The sequence below is a fragment of the Candoia aspera genome, chromosome 13, assembly GCF_035149785.1.
Source record: "Candoia aspera isolate rCanAsp1 chromosome 13, rCanAsp1.hap2, whole genome shotgun sequence".
Lineage (NCBI taxonomy): Eukaryota > Metazoa > Chordata > Lepidosauria > Squamata > Boidae > Candoia > Candoia aspera.
The window spans coordinates 470,206-490,068 of record NC_086165.1 but is presented as its reverse complement, the minus strand read 5'-3'; the positions used below and the strand labels follow the sequence as shown (position 1 = coordinate 490,068).

Here is a 19,863-nt window from a genome sequence, read left to right as displayed (position 1 = left end):
CATCTGGGGAGACACCAGCCAGGTGGGGTGAGGAGGGGCTTGCAGGACCGCAGAAGAGACCTGACAGGGTTAAGGGTCCGATGGGAGCAAGGGCTTTGCATAAAGGCAGAGCTGGGCTGCTGAACAGGGAGGAGAGCAGAGCAGAAGCCCCAAGGGTGCCCCCACTGGCCACCGGCTGAAGTGAACGGGGACTGTGCTGCTGGACCTTCTCAAGAGCACAACGGCAAGAGAAGGCCATCGTGTCTGTGGCACAGCGACTGCTCTCACTCCACCACCCTTAACAATGCCCAGAATCTGCCGCAATTATCACGATGCCTGAGGAAGAGTTCCCAGAACTGCACACTGAGATACCAAAAGTAGAAAGATTTACCAGGTAATTTATTTCAAAATAACTTGAGTTTTATGGTTTAGCATATCTGGAGGTAGCTGCAAAAATTATTCTGGTTTTTCTCCAAATTAGTTACAGTCTCAGCTTTCACTGGAAGTTTCTTCGGCAAAAGCCCTTGAAATTAAAAGTGAATTTGTTTCCCAATGGATTTTTGTCTTCTACTTGTCCAGGTAGAATCCAGGAGGAGAGTTATAAAGAGTAATATTAAAAGAAAGTTGGCATTTTAGCATCAGAAGAAATATACAAGAGTTTCTACTGATTGTCAACACAGCAAATGTCCAGGTCCTTTCTTCCTTGTTTTACAAAAAAAAGCTATTGAAAGGTAACGCAAAATGCATCCCATTCAGATTAGCTGCAAACCTCCTGCAGGATTCATCTGTTGAAAATCTGCTGAAAATCATGCACATCTCAGAACAAATATATTCCTATTAGCTACCCATGGATATCAAATGCTTTGTAATTCTGTATATATTGAGACATATTTACAAATCATGTCATCAAGGAGTTAATTAATATTCCAGGTGGGAGACAGACTCTAAAGTTATCCTAATATTTGGACAAATTCCTTCATGATCCCATTTCTGCTGGAGTAGAAAATAACACTATCTGGGTTCAAGATTTCTCCCAACTACTTGCTACTGTCAGAAACGGCCTAGCAAGAAGTTCCAATCCTTTAGGTTATCTTCCGTGGTTCCATCGTGGCTACCGTTAATGTGTTCTATAAAACTGAAGCAACGCCCCTTCCCTGTAGGAACATGGGCAGCTCGCCTGGTTGACTTGCCTCCTACTTTTCAACAAAGGCTCTTCCACCCCCTCTGGGATGGCAGGGCTGAACCAGGGGCCTTCAGCACACAGATGGGGGGGGGGTTTCCACCGGGGTCTTCTGCCAAGCAAAAATCTTCCTCAGGCTGACCTCAGCAGGCCGGCAGAACTTTTTTTTCCAAATCTCATGGCAACACAAAGATTCTTTACGCATCGGCCCACCCCAAAAAGCCATGGCCACCACAGTCAGCATCCAACTGCAACGGAGACCAGCTAATCCCAGTGCTGCTGCCGTACTTCCACGAACTGGTCAGTCGGGAGTCAGGATGTTTTGCATTGCATTTGGGATGTGTATGCAGACACGCACACGAAGCCCAAATGAAAATTCTGGGTTTCCCTTCCCTCGTTCCCTTTATCTATGGCCTCGGCTCCCACTAAGTGGCACTTGGACTTTGGAGGCAGGTGGTGGAGTGAAGGCAATTGTTGGTGTGTCCAATGGAAATAATTGCGTGTTTGGATCTAAAGCCCAAAACATGTTTTTGGGGGTCAAACCGGGTCCTACTTAAGGTTCCACTCACACACCAAGCACCCTCAAAGTACAGATGCCAAATCTTTTTAGGAACATTATTTTTTTCATGTGACTGCATTCTCCCTTTACAAGGTCCACAGTGGACCCTGCAGAAATTAGTGGATTGTACAGCTTCCAGGATTTATTTTTATACTGAAATTCAATATCCTCAATGCTGTCTCTGAGAAACACTCATATTTGGTGCTAACCAATTCTTAATTCAACACTTTAACCAACAAAGCTGTAGAATAGGACAATTACATAGAGCTGCCTATGCTGTTATTTCCTCATTAATCTGAGGATCAGATTGTTCCCATAGAGCAAAGATTTGGTGAAAAGATAAAAAAGCAGATTACAATAGAAACTTTTGCAAATACCCCAAAGTTCTTCCAATGTACTCAAATGCCATTTACAGGTACCCACAGCTAAAACCAGGAAACAAGAGGGTCCCAAGGGAAAACGGAAATGCTTTTTCTCATATGCTCGTTGGACAGTCCTTTATAATCCACATTACATCCAGATGTAATGATCGGTGAAGGAAAAAGCAGCACGCCTCGGCTGGGAACATAAACGGCTTCGACCAAAACGTGGCCCTTGGCTCGAGCAGGCAAGTCCAGCCAGCTTTTCTCGAGCTAAGGCTGATACCTTCCCAGAAGGCTCCAGGCCCTTTGAGTGTTGGGCCAAACTTTGGGCCAGTGGAAAAGAGAGTTCCCACTGAGAAAAAGAAAACTTTTCTGGAAAGGCAGAAGGGCTCAGGAATGGCTACTGCACTTCCTGCTGAGGCCACGGGGAATTCAGATCACCACCTGGGAGCAAAGGTGCCTTCCTTCGCTACGGCAGTGCAGGATCAGGTGCAAACGTCGACGGTCTCTCCATTGATCTGCGGAAGTGAGAGCAAGCTCCCCACACACCCTCTGAAACTAAGGGAGCTGCTAAGGCTGGGAGGGGAAACAAGTTTTCTGACCAGAAATTGCTCCCAATGTTGTAGAAGGTCCTGCTTTTTTGATCTTTCCAAGGTCACCCTCCTCTCCTTCAGACCATAAAGCACGTTAGCTGAACAAATGGAATTTAACAGGGTCTTACAGCTTATAAACAATGTGACACTGAATGTAGATTTCCACACTACTGATGTGCTCTATAGAAACATGAAATTATACCAAAATGTCGCAAGAGGAGCAAAAGACTCTCGTTTGGAAATACATACATTCGTACCTCCTGCTTTGCACGTTCCTTCCTCGGCTCACAATAACCAGCTAATCCCCCTCCTCCCCGTCCTCTGAAAAAGCCTTGCCCCAGAGCAGAATGCCGACCTCCTCAAAGTCGGGCCGAGGAGCAGCCCGTTCTGGCGGGGCACTCGTCACCAGAGCCGGAGGCGCCTTTGGATCGCCGGACTGCTCCCTTTTGTTCGCAAATGTTTATTCCTGAACTAAATCTGAACACGGCACATTTCAGAAAAATGAGTAAAATCCACCCGACGCTAATACTCCTGCTGCCAATGGCTTCTCAATTCCGCAGAGCCTGGACTTCCAACGGTGAAGGTGGAGCATCCGCAACCGGCTTCCTTTTTAGCTTTGCTTTAAGGACCTAAATCCCAGCGGGGCGTCGTAAAGGCTCTCCCCGTCAGTGCTGAGATCATCGTCCTCACAGTCAAAGTCACTTAGCAGTTTACTCGAAGTCTTCTTGCGTCTGGAAAGGCAAAAGTTCACCCACTTGAGAAAATGCCTGCAACCACCTGGGATGCTTCTGGGCCACACTGTGGAGACTGATTGATTGCAAGGCTAATAAGACAGACAGTTTTGAAGCTGTGGTGGATGCAGCCAAAGTGTGCCAAGTCCGGCAGGGCACTGCTGGTTTTGTGCAAATGTATTTTCACCTACAGAAGAAGACCTGGCAACACAATTCTGGAAGGCCAACCCCGTTTCTGGAAATTCAAGAGCAAAAGGTCCCACCTGAACCCATTGGGAAGAGCAAACTGCTCTGTGTTGGGACAATTCAATCTGCACATCAGGAAGCCCAACTGGGTGGGTCAAAAAGAGGCTTGGTGTGAATGCAACGTTATCAGCTTTGTAAGAACCAGGCCCCCCACTCCCGTGCACGGTGCCGGGGCATAAGAGAAACCTGCAGACTGCGAAGGGCTGGCCGTGCATGCAACGCGTTTCCCTTCCCACCTGAGGTCCTGCCTGATGGCGTTCAGCTGCCGCTGCAGCTGGTCGTTCGCATCCACCTGCTCTTCCAGCTCCCTCTGAAGTTTCTTCTTGGTGCTCTCCAGCTGGTCTATTTCTTCTTCAGCCTCCTCCACCTGCCGCTTCATCGCCTTCAGGCGCAAGCTGAGCTGTGGAGCAAGAAGAGGGCCCTCTTGGAGCTCAGGTGGAGCGGTGTCCATGCCTTCTTGCAAGAGGGCCAAGCTCCAGAGCAAGGTTCTGCAGGGGCCTGGGGACAGCTGTCCTTGGGGGCCCTGAAAGAGATGTGGGAGCCATCCCTCAGGGGCCCTTCCCTGCTTACCTGGTCCTTCTGGTCTGTCAGGGAGAGATGCTCGTCGTCCACCTGCATCAGGAGCTCCTTCACAGTCCTCTCCAGTCGGCGGTTAGTCACCTGGAGGTGAGCTCGGTCCCTAGGAAGGCCAGGGAGAAGGGAAGGCGAATAGAGAAGCCGTGCACCAGGTAGGGGCTCCCTGGGCCCCCAGCATCTGGCCACAAGCGCTTTCCTGGTCTCTGCTCAGTCTGCTGTCGTCACGGCACTCCCTCCACATACCACCTGCAGCCCTTTGGTGCATCCTGGCTGAGGGACCCTCAGTAGCTGACCCTGGGGATTGCAGCCAAGCAGGCTGGACCTGGATTTGAGGGGAAGGGGCTCTCCTGAATGTGGGGGGCCTCACATTGCTGGCAACCTCTTAGAACATCTGCATCCTCTCCTGTATCTTCTGCGTGTCACTGTGTGATTCCGGGGAAAGATATGTTGGATTTAAGGAGGTGCTGACAGGCGTGATGTGTATATCTACAGGCGCTCAAATTGCCTTTTCCCCTTCAAATCTGACTTGCTGCAAAGTTATTTTTTTGATTCGATTCGATTCGATTCGATTCAATTCAATTCAATTCAGGAGTCTGGGATGGCTCCCAGTAGCCAGAAAACTCCCGAAGGGCTATTTGAGGATGGCCCTGGTACCTCTCCTCTCTCTCCAACCGCTCCTCCAGTTCCACAATCTGGGCTTCCATCTGCACAAGGAGGCCTTCCTTGCTGGATTTGTAAGAGCCTTCGAGGTGAAGGATCCGGCTTTTCAGGTCCTTGTTCTAGAGGAGGAATCACCACAACTAATGAGCAGATGTACTTCTGAGCCAAGTAAGCCAGAAAGCTGCTCAGGGCCCTTTGGAGCCCGGGACAGGAGACAGAAAGTGGGATTCAGCAGCCACAAGTGAAGGACACCCCCCAGGTTCTAACAAATCTATGGGGTGTGAAGGTAGGGAAGAAGAGCTGCCTTCACATTCCAACCCAGAGTAGAAACGGCAGGAAAAGGCACCCAGGCTGACTCCATTTTGGATATGTGTGCCTGAGCACATCTCAGGAGCTTTCTGGGGATCATTAAGTGATGCCTGCTCACTCGCAGAGGAGCGAGAAGGACCAACCCCCCAGCCTCTTGGATTTGTTAGCATTACTGGTTGGTGCCAAGAAACAGGTTCTCTGGATAGCCCATGCAAATCAGATGGACTTGAAAGAGAGGAAGCTGAGGAAGCTGGCGCATTTAGGCACTTTGGGGCACCCAGCCTGGGTGGACACCTTTTCCAGGCACTGGCCATTGAGAAACCTCAACACGCTGGATTCTGGGTAGCTGAAGGGGCCAGAGTCCGCCACAAGGGGTCACTCGGCCCCTCGGGATAACACTGGCCATGGGCACAGAGTGTGCTGGATGAGGCAGTGGTGCCCGTGGAGCGAGGGAGCTTGGCCCCCAGCCCAGAGTGGAGCAAAGATGATGTAGCCACTGACCTGTCTTTCCAGGGCGACCTTGTCGCACTCCAGATCTTGCCTCAATGCCCTTTCCTGAAGGAGTTCACTCCTCATTTGCTCAATCTGCAGTTAAAGGGAGAGAAAAGGAAAGGAAAGGAAAACAACCGCAATACATTAACCTGCTCCATCAGTCAAGTTGGAGCAGGGAAGAAATATGGTTGTAGGTGCTCTACAACCATCCATACCAGTCTAGGCTGGTGTTTCTCAACCTTGGCAACTTTAAGATGGGTGGACTTCAACTCCCAGAAGTTGAGGTGGCCTGCCCCCCTTTTGCACAATTCCTCGGCATCCCCCCATTAGTACATCTCAACCCCACAAGAAGCCGCACGTACTTTGGCCCTGTCAGACTCCCTGGCTGGAAAGAAGGGCTTGGTGGGAGCAAAGAGCCCCCTTCCAGAAGTCTCCTCTTTGCCACAAGCTGAAAGAAGAGCTGGGAGATGGCCGCGGTGGCTGCAGTATCCCATCTCCTCCCAGGGGTGTGCATGGCTCAAGGCGAGCAGAAGGACGACCTTACTTCCCCAAACTAGCTGAATCAACTGAATGCTGCTGGGGGGTGGGCGGTGGCTGGAGGCAGCCATGCGGGGTTGGGTGGCAAGAAGGGGCCTGCCTCTCTGGCGGCTCCATCGGCTGTTTCCAGCACCTGCACCAAGCGGGGAGCAGGTGTATGCTGACCCCCGAGAAACTTTATCCAGAGAAACAAATGAGACTGCCTGGGACACCATCCGCTGTTTATTTCCTCTGCAGTCACCATGGAAATAACCTTTGCACAGAGTTAGAAAAGTCACTTTGGAGCCAATGGATTTGGGCTCACTCTATTTTATTTTTCTGCAGCTGATGAAGACCCTGGATGCAAACGCCAGTAGGCCACAGAAAAGGGGCTGCTGTTTGACTTAAAGAAGTGAGGGGAACAAGCAGAGCCCAGCTCCTCGTCAGCCAAGGTGGTGGGAATATGGAAGAGGCACACCAGCTGGCTCACAGGGACCACGGCCAGGCCCAGCACACTCAGTCCATCACCAGGCTTCATAATTGATAGACCTGGTTCCTCCGGATGGATTGAAGGCACTGCTGAGCGCAACGATGGAGCACCACAACATCTTCAATTTTTTACAGAGAAGCTACAGCTGCCTAGATCAGCGCACAATGGAGAAACGCAGGCCCTTCCCAACCCGTGAAGACCCATCTCACTCTCTAGCACCTTAGGGAACAAGGTGGGAGCCCACGTGTTACCCTTGCCACAGCAAGCCACGGGATTTCTGTGGGAAAGAAGCGCAGAGGGGAGAGCGAGGCTGGCCTTCATCTGCCCACTCGGGAGGTAGAGAAACCCAAAGGAGGGGCCCAAATTGTGGTCTGCCCCCATCCGAGGCAACGGCCCTGCGGAGCCTGGACACCTCCAGCCTGATCCCTGGCCGGACCAGGAGGAACAGTGAGGGCTTCTGCCCCTACTGCGCCTGGGGGAGCAAGGGACGGGGGCCCCTTTGCTCCTGGCCTCCCTGTGGGGTTTGCTCTTGGCTGCCCCCAGGGCCAAGGTCGCCTTTGCTACCCAGGTTCAGCTTGAGGGAACGGGCAGTAAAAGGCAGCACCTGCTGGGCTGCCATCCCTCAAGTGTGTCCTGTTCCCTCGCAGCAGCTCCAACCTGGGCCAGCATTGAGGCAGGGCAGGCGGCACTCCTTGTGCCTGCCTGTTGGCAGCTGAATCCCAAGCAGGGCTGTTATTCTCCTGTTATGAATGTTCAGCAGACCGGAAACAGTCTTCAGAAGTCCCACATCCCAGCCCTGACGGGGAGCAAGGCAGGCTTTGCGGCTTGTGTAGGAAATCAGGGACTCCAGAGCCTTTAATGGGGACACATATTTTGCCTAATTCTCCACTTAAGCAACCAGCTGGCAGTCAGCTGAGGTTCAGGGTGCTTCTGGCTCTAGAGGAAAGACGCTGCCGAATCGTTCCAGGAGGGGGTGGGGAGATTCTTCCTGGTCTCAAAGAGGCTGCAGCTGGAAGTCATCCCCTTAATCCACAAGGGCCAGAACTGTCGCAGAGGCTCTGTGAGCTCCGGGATTGAGCAGGGGGTGGGGAGGCGGCTGCCAAGGGCAACGGTGAAGGACCCGGTTAGGGGAGGACCAGTTTTTCCCAGCGCTGCAGGGCAGAGGTGCTCTGGCAGTGGGGGCAGATGAGGCCCAGCTGGTTACCCCAGACCGTAAGCTTTCTGCTCCCTTCCTGGCCCTGACACAACCGACTGCGAGTTGGGCCGAACAGCTTACCTGCTCCCTGCACCTGAGAACCCTCTCAGACAGGATATCGGAGCTGTTCTGTTCTTCTTCAAGCTCCAGCTCCAGCTGGGATATTTTGTCCTATGAGGAAGGATGCAACACGGGCTCAGGGCAAAATCTGCTGCATGAGGGACTTCTGAGCACACAGTGCAGCCCCTTGAAATGTGACAGGCTGCCAAGCAGAAGAAGGTGGAGCAGCTGCCACTTTATGGGTCCCACTCCGCATGAGGGGAACTCCGGGGAGGAATTCCAGCCTGGGCACACACAAACTGCAGCCAAGTGCACATGGGAGCAGGCACTTTGCGGCTGACAGCTCTGAACGGAAAATCTTTCGACCAGGAGGAAGTCAGGACCATCAACCCAAACCTCTCTCTCTAGATGGCTCCTGCGTGCAACCCATGCTTGTTGCCCGTTGCAGGAGTCGCCCTAACCTGAAGGGTCGAGGAGAACTACACCCACCCTAAGCCACTTTGCTGGGCACCTCAGGCTTCTCTTCGTGCCAGCTGCAGATGGAGAGATGGATGCCTGGAATGGCCTCCGCACATCCCAGGCTTCATCTACAAGCACATCTGGTGCAGTTTAGTGTGCTTCATTTTAAGGGTCTTGCAAGGTAAGCACGTGCTGTGTGCCCTGCCTGCCTTGCAACCACCACCAGCGTCAGCTGGGCATCCTGCCCAAATTTCTGACCTCTCTGAAGCTGGTTCCAAGGGCAGCTGAGATAAAACGGGGGGCTCTGGGAAGGGAGGTCACTGACCAAGGGACACTGTGCGAGGCAGGGCAATAGGCTACTTCGGAGAAGACGCAGCAGCCTCATATCCCCCTCAGGGTTCTGCAGGTGGGACCCTGAGCTGATCCTCATCTTTGTGCAGGAAAACATGACTTGTTTCTCCCTCTCAATCTGCCTCCCCATACAAAGCTCATCTTCTACCTCCATGATCTTGGCCTGTCTTGCCCGATCTTCTTTCAACTGGTTCTTGGTTTCCAGTTCATATTCCAAGGTCTTCACAGTGTGTTCCAGAAGCTGAGTTTTTGTAAGAGCTTCTTCCAGGGCTTTTTTGTGACCCTGTAATTCTTCTTCCACAAAATGTGCCTGAAATTAAAGGAAATACACCCCATAAATGGTGCTGGTGGTGAACGGCGAATCTGATATTCTAAGGATCAACACACCATTGGAACCTGGAATGTAAGATCTATGAGCCAGGGCAAATTGGATGTGGTTATTGGTGAGATGTCAAGGTTAAAGATAGACATTTTGGGCGTCAGTGAACTGAAATGGACTGGAATGGGCCACTTCACATCAGATGACCACCAGATCTACTACTGTGGACAAGAGGACCACAGAAGAAATGGAGTAGCCTTCATAATTAATAGTAAAGTGGCTAAAGCAGTGCTTGGATACAATCCAAAAAACGATAGAATGATCTCAATTCGAATTCAGGGCAAGCCATCTAACATCACAGTGATCCAAATATACGCCCCAACCACAGATGCTGAAGAAGCTGAAGTAGAGCAGTTCTATGAGGATCTGCAGCACCTACTGGACAACACGCCTAAAAGAGATGTTATTTTCATCACAGGAGACTGGAATGCTAAGGTGGGCAGTCAAATGACACCTGGAATTACAGGTAAGTATGGCCTGGGAGAACAAAATGAAGCAGGACATAGGCTGATAGAATTTTGCCAAGACAATTCACTCTGCATAACAAACACTCTCTTCCAACAACCTAAGAGACGGCTTTATACATGGACTTCACCAGATGGACAACACCGAAATCAGATTGACTACATCCTTTGCAGACAAAGGTGGCAGACATCTGTACAGTCGGTAAAAACAAGACCTGGAGCTGACTGTAGTTCAGATCACGAACTTCTTCTTGCACAATTTAGGATCAGACTAAAGAGATTAGGGAAGACCCATAGACCAGTTAGATATGAGCTCACTAATATTCCTAAAGAATATGCAGTGGAGGTGAAGAATAGATTTAAGGGACTGGACTTAGTAGATAGGGTCCCGGAAGAACTCTGGACAGAAGCTCGCAGCATTGTTCAGGAGGCGGCAACAAATTACATCCCAAAGAAAGAGAAAACCAAGAAGGCAAAATGGCTGTCTGCTGAGACACTAGAAGTAGCCCAAGAAAGAAGGAAAGCAAAAGGCAACAGTGATAGGAGGAGATATGCCCAATTAAATGCAAAATTCCAGAGGTTAGCCAGAAGAGATAAGGAATTATTTTTAAACAAGCAATGCGCGGAAGTGGAAGAAGACAATAGAATAGGAAGGACAAGAGACCTCTTCCAGAAAATTAGAAACATTGGAGGTAAATTCCAGGCCAAAATGGGTATGATCAAAAACAAAGATGGCAAGGACCTAACAGAAGAAGAAGAGATCAAGAAAAGGTGGCAAGAATATACAGAAGACCTGTATAGGAAGGATAACAATATCGGGGATAGCTTTGACGGTGTGGTCAGTGAGCTAGAGCCAGACATCCTGAAGAGTGAGGTTGAGTGGGCCTTAAGAAGCATTGCTAATAACAAGGCAGCAGGAGACGACGGCATCCCAGCTGAACTGTTCAAAATCTTGCAAGATGATGCTGTCAAGGTGATGCATGCCATATGCCAGCAAATTTGGAAAGCACAAGAATGGCCATCAGATTGGAAAAAATCAACTTATATCCCCATACCAAAAAAGGGAAACACTAAAGAATGCTCAAACTCTCAAACGGTGGCACTCATTTCACATGCCAGTAAGGTAATGCTCAAGATCCTGCAAGGTAGACTTCAGCAATTCATGGAGCAAGAATTGCCAGATGTACAAGCTGGGTTTAGAAAAGGCAGAGGAACTAGGGACCAAATTGCCAATATCCGCTGGATAATGGAAAAAGCCAGGGAGTTTCAGAAAAACATCTATTTCTGTTTTATTGACTATTCTAAAGCCTTTGACTGTGTGGACCATAACAAATTGTGGCAAGTTCTTAGTGGTATGGGGATACCAAGTCATCTTGTATGCCTCCTGAAGAATCTGTATAACGACCAAGTAGCAACTGTAAGAACAGACCACGGAACAATGGACTGGTTTAAGATTGGGAAAGGAGTACGGCAGGGCTGTATACTCTCACCCTACCTATTCAACTTGTACGCAGAACACATCATGCGACGTGCTGGGCTCCATGAATCCAAGGCTGGGGTTAAAATTGCTGGAAGAAACATTAACCATCTCAGATATGCAGCTGATACCACTTTGATGGCTGAAAGCGAGGAGGAACTGAGGAGCCTCATGACGAAGGTGAAAGAAGAAAATGCAAAAGCTGGGTTGCAGTTAAACCTAAAAAAAACCAATGGCAACCAGCTTGATTGATAGATGGAGAAAACGTAGAGGCAGTGACAGACTTTGTATTTCTAGGCACAAAGATTACTGCAGACGGTGACTGCAGCCAGGAAATCAGAAGATGTTTAATTCTTGGGAGGAGAGCAATGACAAATATCGATAAAATAGTTAAGAGCAGAGACATCATGCTGACAACAAAGGTCCGCATAGCTAAAGCAATGGTGTTCCCCGTAGTAACATATGGCTGCGAGAGCTGGACCATAAGGAAGGCTGAGCGAAGGAAGATAGATGCTTTTGAACTGTGGTGTTGGAGGAAAATTCTTTGAGTGCCTTGGACTGCAAGAAGATCAAACCAGTCCATCCTCCAGGAAATCAAGCCAGACTGCTCACTTGAGGGAATGATATTAAAGGCAAAACTGAAGTACTTTGGCCACATAATGAGAAGACAGGACACCCTGGAGAAGATGCTGATGCTAGGGAGAGTGGAGGGCAAAAGGAAGAGGGGCCGACCAAGGGCAAGGTGGATGGATGATATTCTAGAGGTGACGGACTCGTCCTTGGGGGAGCTGGGTGTGGCGACGACCAACAGGAAGCTCCGGCATGGTCTGGTCCATGAAGTCACAAAGAGTTGGAAGTGACCGGATGGATAAACAACACCCCATAAACCTCTCACCTAAATGTTCTGTATAGCAACTACCTCTATTGTGGTACTCTACTATAGATCCAGACACAAAGGAAATAATTCTATACTTTGCAAGCCCAGATCCCAAACCCCATGTAGGTTCCTTCCATCTCAGCCAGACTCAAGTCTATGAAGATCCACAGGGGTGGCAGGGGGCTGACATTTGATCTTGAATGCACACTGGCTTGCTACCCTAACCCTAACCCTAACCTTAACCCCAACCCTAACCCTACTCCAATGCATTTATTTGTTTGTTTGTTTAATTTATATCACCGCCCATCTCCCCCAGCGGGGGCCTCTGGGAGGTTTACAATAAAAGATAATAAAAATATATAAACCTAAAATTACAATCTAGAAATATAAATAGGATAGATATAAAACCCAAGAGCAGATGGAATCCCAATCAGTAGGGGGTGCTATGGTGCCAACCATCCCCAGGTGGAGCTGTTACCTTTCCCATCCCAAGTGTCATGAGTACTGATGGCGAGCTGGAAGGGACCTCTATCCAGGGGGGAAAACGCATGTGTAGTACTGAGGAATTAAGCAGCCATTCAGAGAGACACAGATCAGACCCGCCTTAACTTTTGGGGTTTATCTGTCTGGGGTTTTCCCACGCTTCTTCAGTTTGTTAGGATTCTGTCATATGTAGCAGTAATAAACGCTAGAGACCTACTCCTCATCTCAGCGTGATTTCTGACTGTTAGGACACCAAGCAAGGTGGCAGAACCAGGTCTTCAAATTACTCCAGAAGGCCGGGAACAAGGAAACCCATCTCAATTCTGGGGGTAAGAGGTTCCAAAAGGCAGGTGCCACTGCAGAGAAGGCCCGCCTCCTGGACTCCGCTAGATGGAATTCCCTTGCTGATGGGGTCCATAGCATGCCCTCTCTGCCCGACCGGGTGGGGCGGGTCAATGTGATGGGGATGAGATGGTCCCTCAGGTAACCTGGTCCCATGCCATGTAGGGCATTTACTGACATTCAATTTGTAGTTCTTCCCTACTGTCCCACTACTTCTTTTATCTTACCCTTCACACTCTGTTAAGCAACTAGAGTGGCCCAGTGCTTTGGACTGTTTTAGCTTCTTGCCTGGAAACACCGAGGGACCACGTGTGTCCCTTGTCCCGGGTGCAATTCTGTGCATGAAGCAGGGCTGTTGTGCAAGAGAACCCTTTTTGGAAGCTCCCTAAAGCTTGGGAGAACAACAAGGGGAAAGGGAGACAAAGGAGAGGTAATGGAGTTCTAGCTGCACTCATGAGCAACTGGGGTCAAGTGGCTAAATCAGTGGCGTTTGCCAAGGTCAGCTAGTGAAACGTTTGCTGCCCCACAGAGCAGAAAGCAGTACTGGGCAAAGCAGCATCTTCAAGAGAAGCCGGAGATAAACCGAAGCCAGAGTGAGAGCTGGCCGGAAACATTTCATGCTCATGATATGAAAGGTTTTGAGTGGTTATGCAATCCCCTCCCATAGAAACACTAGGAAAGACACCCCCTTTTCTGGGCCGATCCATCCAGATCACATTCCAGATGAGCTCCAGAAACCGTGTGCAACAGCCTGAAGACTACTCAGACTCGGGCAGCATCCTCACCCAGTAATTAGGTGCCATGAGATGTGGGGCTGGGCACCAGCTTGTCTGGCCTCAAAAACAAGTTGGACCAATTCACGGAAGTCCTGCAGATCAAGGGCTCTGAGCCTTGATGGCAACGTGACCGCCTCTGAAGGCCATCTGTTGGGGCACTGGTGGGCTTCCTTGGGCAAGTGGTGGGCCACTGTGAGGACCGATTGCTGGACCGGGTGGGCCAGGGGTCCCATCCAGCAGGGTGCTGCTTATATTCTTATGTTTTTATGTGGCCCACTCCTCAAAGCACAAGTCCACCTGTGAGCGCTGAACTTGTAGAGAGAATGCATGAGCTCAGCGGCTGTGTCCCTCTCTTCCAGCCACCAGGCGGCAGCAGTGCAACGTGATGCAAAGACCAGACCCTGGGAAGTCTAAGCAGCCGTTAGGAGAGCAAGCTGCCCTCTCCTGGCTTACGGGATCAGGGACAAAGGCCTGAACTTCCTTGGCCCTTTACCCAGCTGACAGCTAAGTTGAAGACCAAACCTCTTATGAACTGGAAAATTTATTTTCTTTGTATAATCAGAATTTGCTTCCAGACGCCCCCATTTTTGGCTGACATTTCTTAATAGCTAGTTGTTTGTTTTTTAATAGCCAGTCCGTAACTCCTTCTAGCTTCCTCCACACTAGTTTCAGCTTGCTTTGCTTGTCCCCTGCAGGGTGAGTAATGCAAATAGGGCGCTTGCCAGTCTGGCACCCGGGACTCTCTCTGTCTCCCTCTGGACTGCTCACAAGCACAAGCAGCGTTTATTTCCAGCAAGGGCAGCCGGACCTTTGGTGACAGGCTCCGCCACGGTGTTCGCTGGAACCCCGAGCGAGGTCCTGCCGTGCCTGGAACTGGGGCACCCCACACTCAGAGCAAAGGTCAGGGTGCCTCCTCAGGAGTATAAATTGGGTGAGGAATGCTTGTTGCTGCTGCTGCTGTTGTTCTTATAATACAATTGGAAGTCAGTCACACATGGGTATTCTTAGCAATTTATCAAGAGAACCCATCCATTTTATCCACATACTAGTTTCTGCTGGGCTGTTTTGTTCCAATCATCTTTAGTTTGGGTGGAGTTTAATTGATGCTTTTGGTTACATGGTGCAATTGATGTTTGATTGCTGGCTGTGTTGAGCTGTGCTTCTACTTATTTGACGAAGGAAGGAAGGGAGGGAGGGAGGATTTATGAATGCCATGAGGCCAGGCGTCATTACCTCCTCTTGCATTTTGAGGATTGTTTGGCTGGTCTTTTCTAACTCCAGGGTTTTCTCCTTCAGCTGCCGCTGGGAATTTACCAGCTCCTGCCAGTTCTTCTCCTTGTACTCCTCAAGCTGGTTCTGGAGTTCCAGCGTGGATGCCTGTGACACCTTGATGATTTCTGCCATCTGCTCAAAAGAAAACATTGATATGGGGGAGGATTAAAAGATGTCCAAGGGGGAAAGGGCATGTGCAACTTACGGGGCAAAGGCAGGTGCCCCAAACTCCACCTGTCAGACAGTCTTTCTCCTGGGTTGTGCTGAACTGGTAGACAAGACTACTTGAACGTTTGAGTTGGGTCTTGGACCTTAAGTTAAACCACAACAGTATCTGGTTTCACTCTTTTCCCTCAAGTTCTACAGACCTCAATGAGGTGGGACATGATCATGCTGGAAACGCTGCTACTGAAATACTGCCTCCTCCACAATTTATTTTCCCGTAATATATTTAAGGGATTTCCAGAAGTTTCTGCAGTGACTCTGGCTGACCATTATTTGAAAACGAGAAGAAGCCACCTCCCTTGAGAGCTGATTGCTCAAGTGTGTTTGTGTGCTGAATAAACCTCAACACTTTGGAGACTGGGAGTTGTAATTTAGGCCAGAGAAAGAAACTCTACTTGACTCTCATATAGACGCCCCCAACCTCTTTGGCCAGATAGACAGTTCAGAGTTTTGGGAACTTTTTCTGGCTGTTTTGCAAAATGTAAGCCTTGCTCATTCACAAAACAGTTGCCTGGGAACACAACTAGTCGCAAAGCACCCATGTCCTGGGCGTTCTCCTTTCCTACCAGCCCTGCTCACCTTCACCCCTTTTCGGGGCAAGGGGGCACCACAAGGCAGCTACTCTCAAGCTTAAAGGGTCCACACCACCCCAGAAACACAAGGAGGTTTTCTTGTTATTCTGCATTATAGTTCCTCCTCGGAAATAGCTTGGATTCAATTTCTTTCACTGTGCATTCCACATGGATGTGGAAGGCTGCTCGTTCACCCTTTTCCAAGATAATCTGTAGGACACACACGAGCAGAAAAATGGCGTAAGTGTTTAGAAACCAAACAGAGCAGAGAATGGCTCCGAGGTGCATGTGTTTCTGAGTGCATGACTTTTGGGGGGCTGGCCTTGAAGGGCCCCTTGGTGCTTTCTGTAGCCACCAGCCTTGAGCCCCTGGATTAAAAGGGACAGCAGCCTCCTGTGGCTGGAGAGACAGTCCTGGTGAGAGTGGCATTTTGGCTCCTGGGGAGGAGAAAGATGTCAAAAGGCATCCTCCCCTTAGCTCAAAAGAGCTTCCTTGCTCTTCTTGGTCACAGACATCCGGTGCAAAGTTGCCCTTTCACTCTGCTTGGCTCTTGTCTTCTTCTAAACCTTCTGGATAGCTTTGGGCCAGGCCCTTCCCACTCAGCCACTCAGTACTGCGCCTTCTCTCGGCTCTCACCTCCCTGTGCAGCCTTTCAACAGTCTTGTCCAGCTGCTGTCGCTCGTTCTCCAATCCACTCTTCATCTTCCGAAGCTCATCCTTCTGGGAAGCTTCATCGTTCAGGCAGACCATCAGCTGCTGCTGCTCCTGGCTCAGCCGACTGATGTTTCTCTGCAGAGGGAAGACATGGCTACGCGACCTGAGGACTGAGATGCTGGACACAGGACACTGCCAGAGAATGTGGGTGGTCAAGAAAAAGGGGACAGTGGCAGACCACCACCATAATCTCATTTGTAAGGGCACGTGCTCTTCCCTGGGACAGAAGGCTGGGTCTTTGGGCTTTCCCCACTTAACCATGGCACAAACCTGCCCCAACAGCCTCTTTTTTTTCTGCTGTGTTTCCACCTGTTGCCTTCATCTCATCCCCTGCCCAGGAGTGAGACTGCCTTAAGGCATCTCGAGGCTGTGAAATACTACCTGTCAAAGCATCTGGCATTTCTGCAGATGTTCCACAGGCATCATAAACTGAACTGCCCCCCTCAGGAGAGCTAAAAAAATCAATTCATCTTTAAAGGAAATACGAGATCCAAATTCTGCAGCAGGCACCTGAAATTTGTGAACAAGGGGAAGGCAAAGGCGCTGGAAAGGCTGGCCAGAAAGCAGAACTGATCTATGCTCCCTACTGTGGCTCCAACGGTCATGGAACCAGAGGGCAAAGGAGGTCCCACAGAAGCACAAAGAGGTGGGAGAAGGACATTACAGCATCCTGGCCTTAATTGAAGTCTTCTGCTGCACTGTTTTGATGGGAATTAAGAGAAACAGGCTAAACCTCTTGATTACTCCTCAAGAAAAGCAGCCTCAGGAACAGCCCCCTTTGAGAGAAGCATTAGCATACAAGCCCGGTTATCATCATCAGCAACAATGATCTGGAAGACAATCTGGCATTAAAAGCTGCCTAGACGGTTTGTCTTCAGCAAAGGATCGTTACATTGTCGTGGTGCTGAAGCTTGAGCACCTCAATGATGCCATGAGCTAAACCGTGAAGGGCCACCCAAGACGGGAAGGTCATGACAGAGAGGTCAGACTAAATGCGATCCCTGGGGAAGGTCATGGCAACCCACCCCAGTATTCCTGCCGTGAAAACTAAATGGATCAGTACAACCAGAGATATGTCGGTATACCATTGGAAGATGAGACCCCCAGGTCGGAAGATGGTCAAAATGCTACTGGGGAGGAACAGAGGATGAGCTCAGCTAGCCCCAGACGTGATGACGCAGCTAGCTCAAAGCCGAAAGGACGGCTAGTGGCCGACGGTGCTGGTGGTGAACGGCGAATCTGATGTTCTAAGGATCAACACACCATTGGAACCTGGAATGTAAGATCTATGAGCCAGGGCAAATTGGATGTGGTTATTGGTGAGATGTCAAGGTTAAAGATAGACATTTTGGGCGTCAGTGAACTGAAATGGACTGGAATGGGCCACTTCACATCAGATGACCACCAGATCTACTACTGTGGACAAGAGGACCACAGAAGAAATGGAGTAGCCTTCATAATTAATAGTAAAGTGGCTAAAGCAGTGCTTGGATACAATCCAAAAAACGATAGAATGATCTCAATTCGAATTCAGGGCAAGCCATCTAACATCACAGTGATCCAAATATACGCCCCAACCACAGATGCTGAAGAAGCTGAAGTAGAGCAGTTCTATGAGGATCTGCAGCACCTACTGGACAACACGCCTAAAAGAGATGTTATTTTCATCACAGGAGACTGGAATGCTAAGGTGGGCAGTCAAATGACACCTGGAATTACAGGTAAGTATGGCCTGGGAGAACAAAATGAAGCAGGACATAGGCTGATAGAATTTTGCCAAGACAATTCACTCTGCATAACAAACACTCTCTTCCAACAACCTAAGAGACGGCTTTATACATGGACTTCACCAGATGGACAACACCGAAATCAGATTGACTACATCCTTTGCAGACAAAGGTGGCAGACATCTGTACAGTCGGTAAAAACAAGACCTGGAGCTGACTGTAGTTCAGATCACGAACTTCTTGCACAATTTAGGATCAGACTAAAGAGATTAGGGAAGACCCATAGACCAGTTAGATATGAGCTCACTAATATTCCTAAAGAATATGCAGTGGAGGTGAAGAATAGATTTAAGGGACTGGACTTAGTAGATAGGGTCCCGGAAGAACTCTGGACAGAAGCTCGCAGCATTGTTCAGGAGGCGGCAACAAATTACATCCCAAAGAAAGAGAAAACCAAGAAGGCAAAATGGCTGTCTGCCGAGACACTAGAAGTAGCCCAAGAAAGAAGGAAAGCAAAAGGCAACAGTGATAGGAGGAGATATGCCCAATTAAATGCAAAATTCCAGAGGTTAGCCAGAAGAGATAAGGAATTATTTTTAAACAAGCAATGCGCGGAAGTGGAAGAAGACAATAGAATAGGAAGGACAAGAGACCTCTTCCAGAAAATTAGAAACATTGGAGGTAAATTCCAGGCCAAAATGGGTATGATCAAAAACAAAGATGGCAAGGACCTAACAGAAGAAGAAGAGATCAAGAAAAGGTGGCAAGAATATACAGAAGACCTGTATAGGAAAGATAACAATATCGGGGATAGCTTTGACGGTGTGGTCAGTGAGCTAGAGCCAGACATCCTGAAGAGTGAGGTTGAGTGGGCTTAAGAAGCATTGCTAATAACAAGGCAGCAGGAGACGACGGCATCCCAGCTGAACTGTTCAAAATCTTGCAAGATGATGCTGTCAAGGTAATGCATGCTATATGCCAGCAAATTTGGAAAACACAAGAATGGCCATCAGATTGGAAAAAATCAACTTATATCCCCATACCAAAAAAGGGGAACACTAAAGAATGTTCAAACTATCGAACAGTGGCACTCATTTCACATGCCAGTAAGGTAATGCTCAAGATCCTGCAAGGTAGGCTTCAGCAGTTCATGGAGCGAGAATTGCCAGATGTACAAGCTGGGTTTAGAAAAGGCAGAGGAACTAGAGACCAAATTGCCAATATCCGCTGGATAATGGAAAAAGCCAGGGAGTTTCAGAAAAACATCTATTTCTGTTTTATTGACTATTCTAAAGCCTTTGACTGTGTGGACCATAACAAATTGTGGCAAGTTCTTAGTGGTATGGGGATACCAAGTCATCTTGTATGCCTCCTGAAGAATCTGTATAACGACCAAGTAGCAACAGTAAGGACAGACCACGGAACAACGGACTGGTTTAAGATTGGGAAAGGAGTACGGCAGGGCTGTATACTCTCACCCTACCTATTCAACTTGTATGCAGAACACATCATGCGACAAGCTGGGCTTGAGGAATCCAAGGCTGGAGTTAAAATTGCTGGAAGAAACATTAACAATCTCAGATATGCAGATGATACCACTTTGATGGCTGAAAGTGAAGAGGAACTGAGGAGCCTTATGATGAAGGTGAAAGAAGAAAGTGCAAAAAGTGCAGCTAAACCTCAAAAAAACCAAGATTATGGCAACCAGCTTGATTGATAAGTGGCAAATAGAGGGAGAAAATGTAGAAGTAGTGAAAGACTTTGTATTCCTAGGTGCAAAGATTACTGCAGATGCTG

At 49.0% G+C, this 19,863-nt stretch overlaps 1 protein-coding gene across 2 annotated transcripts in view; it reads right to left on the bottom strand.

Annotated features, from left to right (window-relative positions):
• Nucleotides 1-357: 357 nt before the first annotated feature.
• The window catches only part of CGNL1 (cingulin like 1), a 48,542-nt gene continuing 29,036 nt past the window's right edge, over nucleotides 358-19,863 (bottom strand). For both annotated transcript variants that reach the window (XM_063314532.1, XM_063314533.1), the window contains exons 11-19: nucleotides 16,262-16,414; nucleotides 14,790-14,960; nucleotides 8,907-9,068; nucleotides 7,970-8,059; nucleotides 5,697-5,780; nucleotides 4,881-5,005; nucleotides 4,221-4,329; nucleotides 3,887-4,050; nucleotides 358-3,404 (exon numbers count right to left, since the gene is read on the bottom strand). In XM_063314532.1, coding sequence (XP_063170602.1) covers nucleotides 3,284-3,404; nucleotides 3,887-4,050; nucleotides 4,221-4,329; nucleotides 4,881-5,005; nucleotides 5,697-5,780; nucleotides 7,970-8,059; nucleotides 8,907-9,068; nucleotides 14,790-14,960; nucleotides 16,262-16,414 — 1,179 coding nt within the window. In that variant the 3' untranslated portion in view covers nucleotides 358-3,283. The remainder of the gene's footprint in view (nucleotides 3,405-3,886; nucleotides 4,051-4,220; nucleotides 4,330-4,880; nucleotides 5,006-5,696; nucleotides 5,781-7,969; nucleotides 8,060-8,906; nucleotides 9,069-14,789; nucleotides 14,961-16,261; nucleotides 16,415-19,863) is intronic.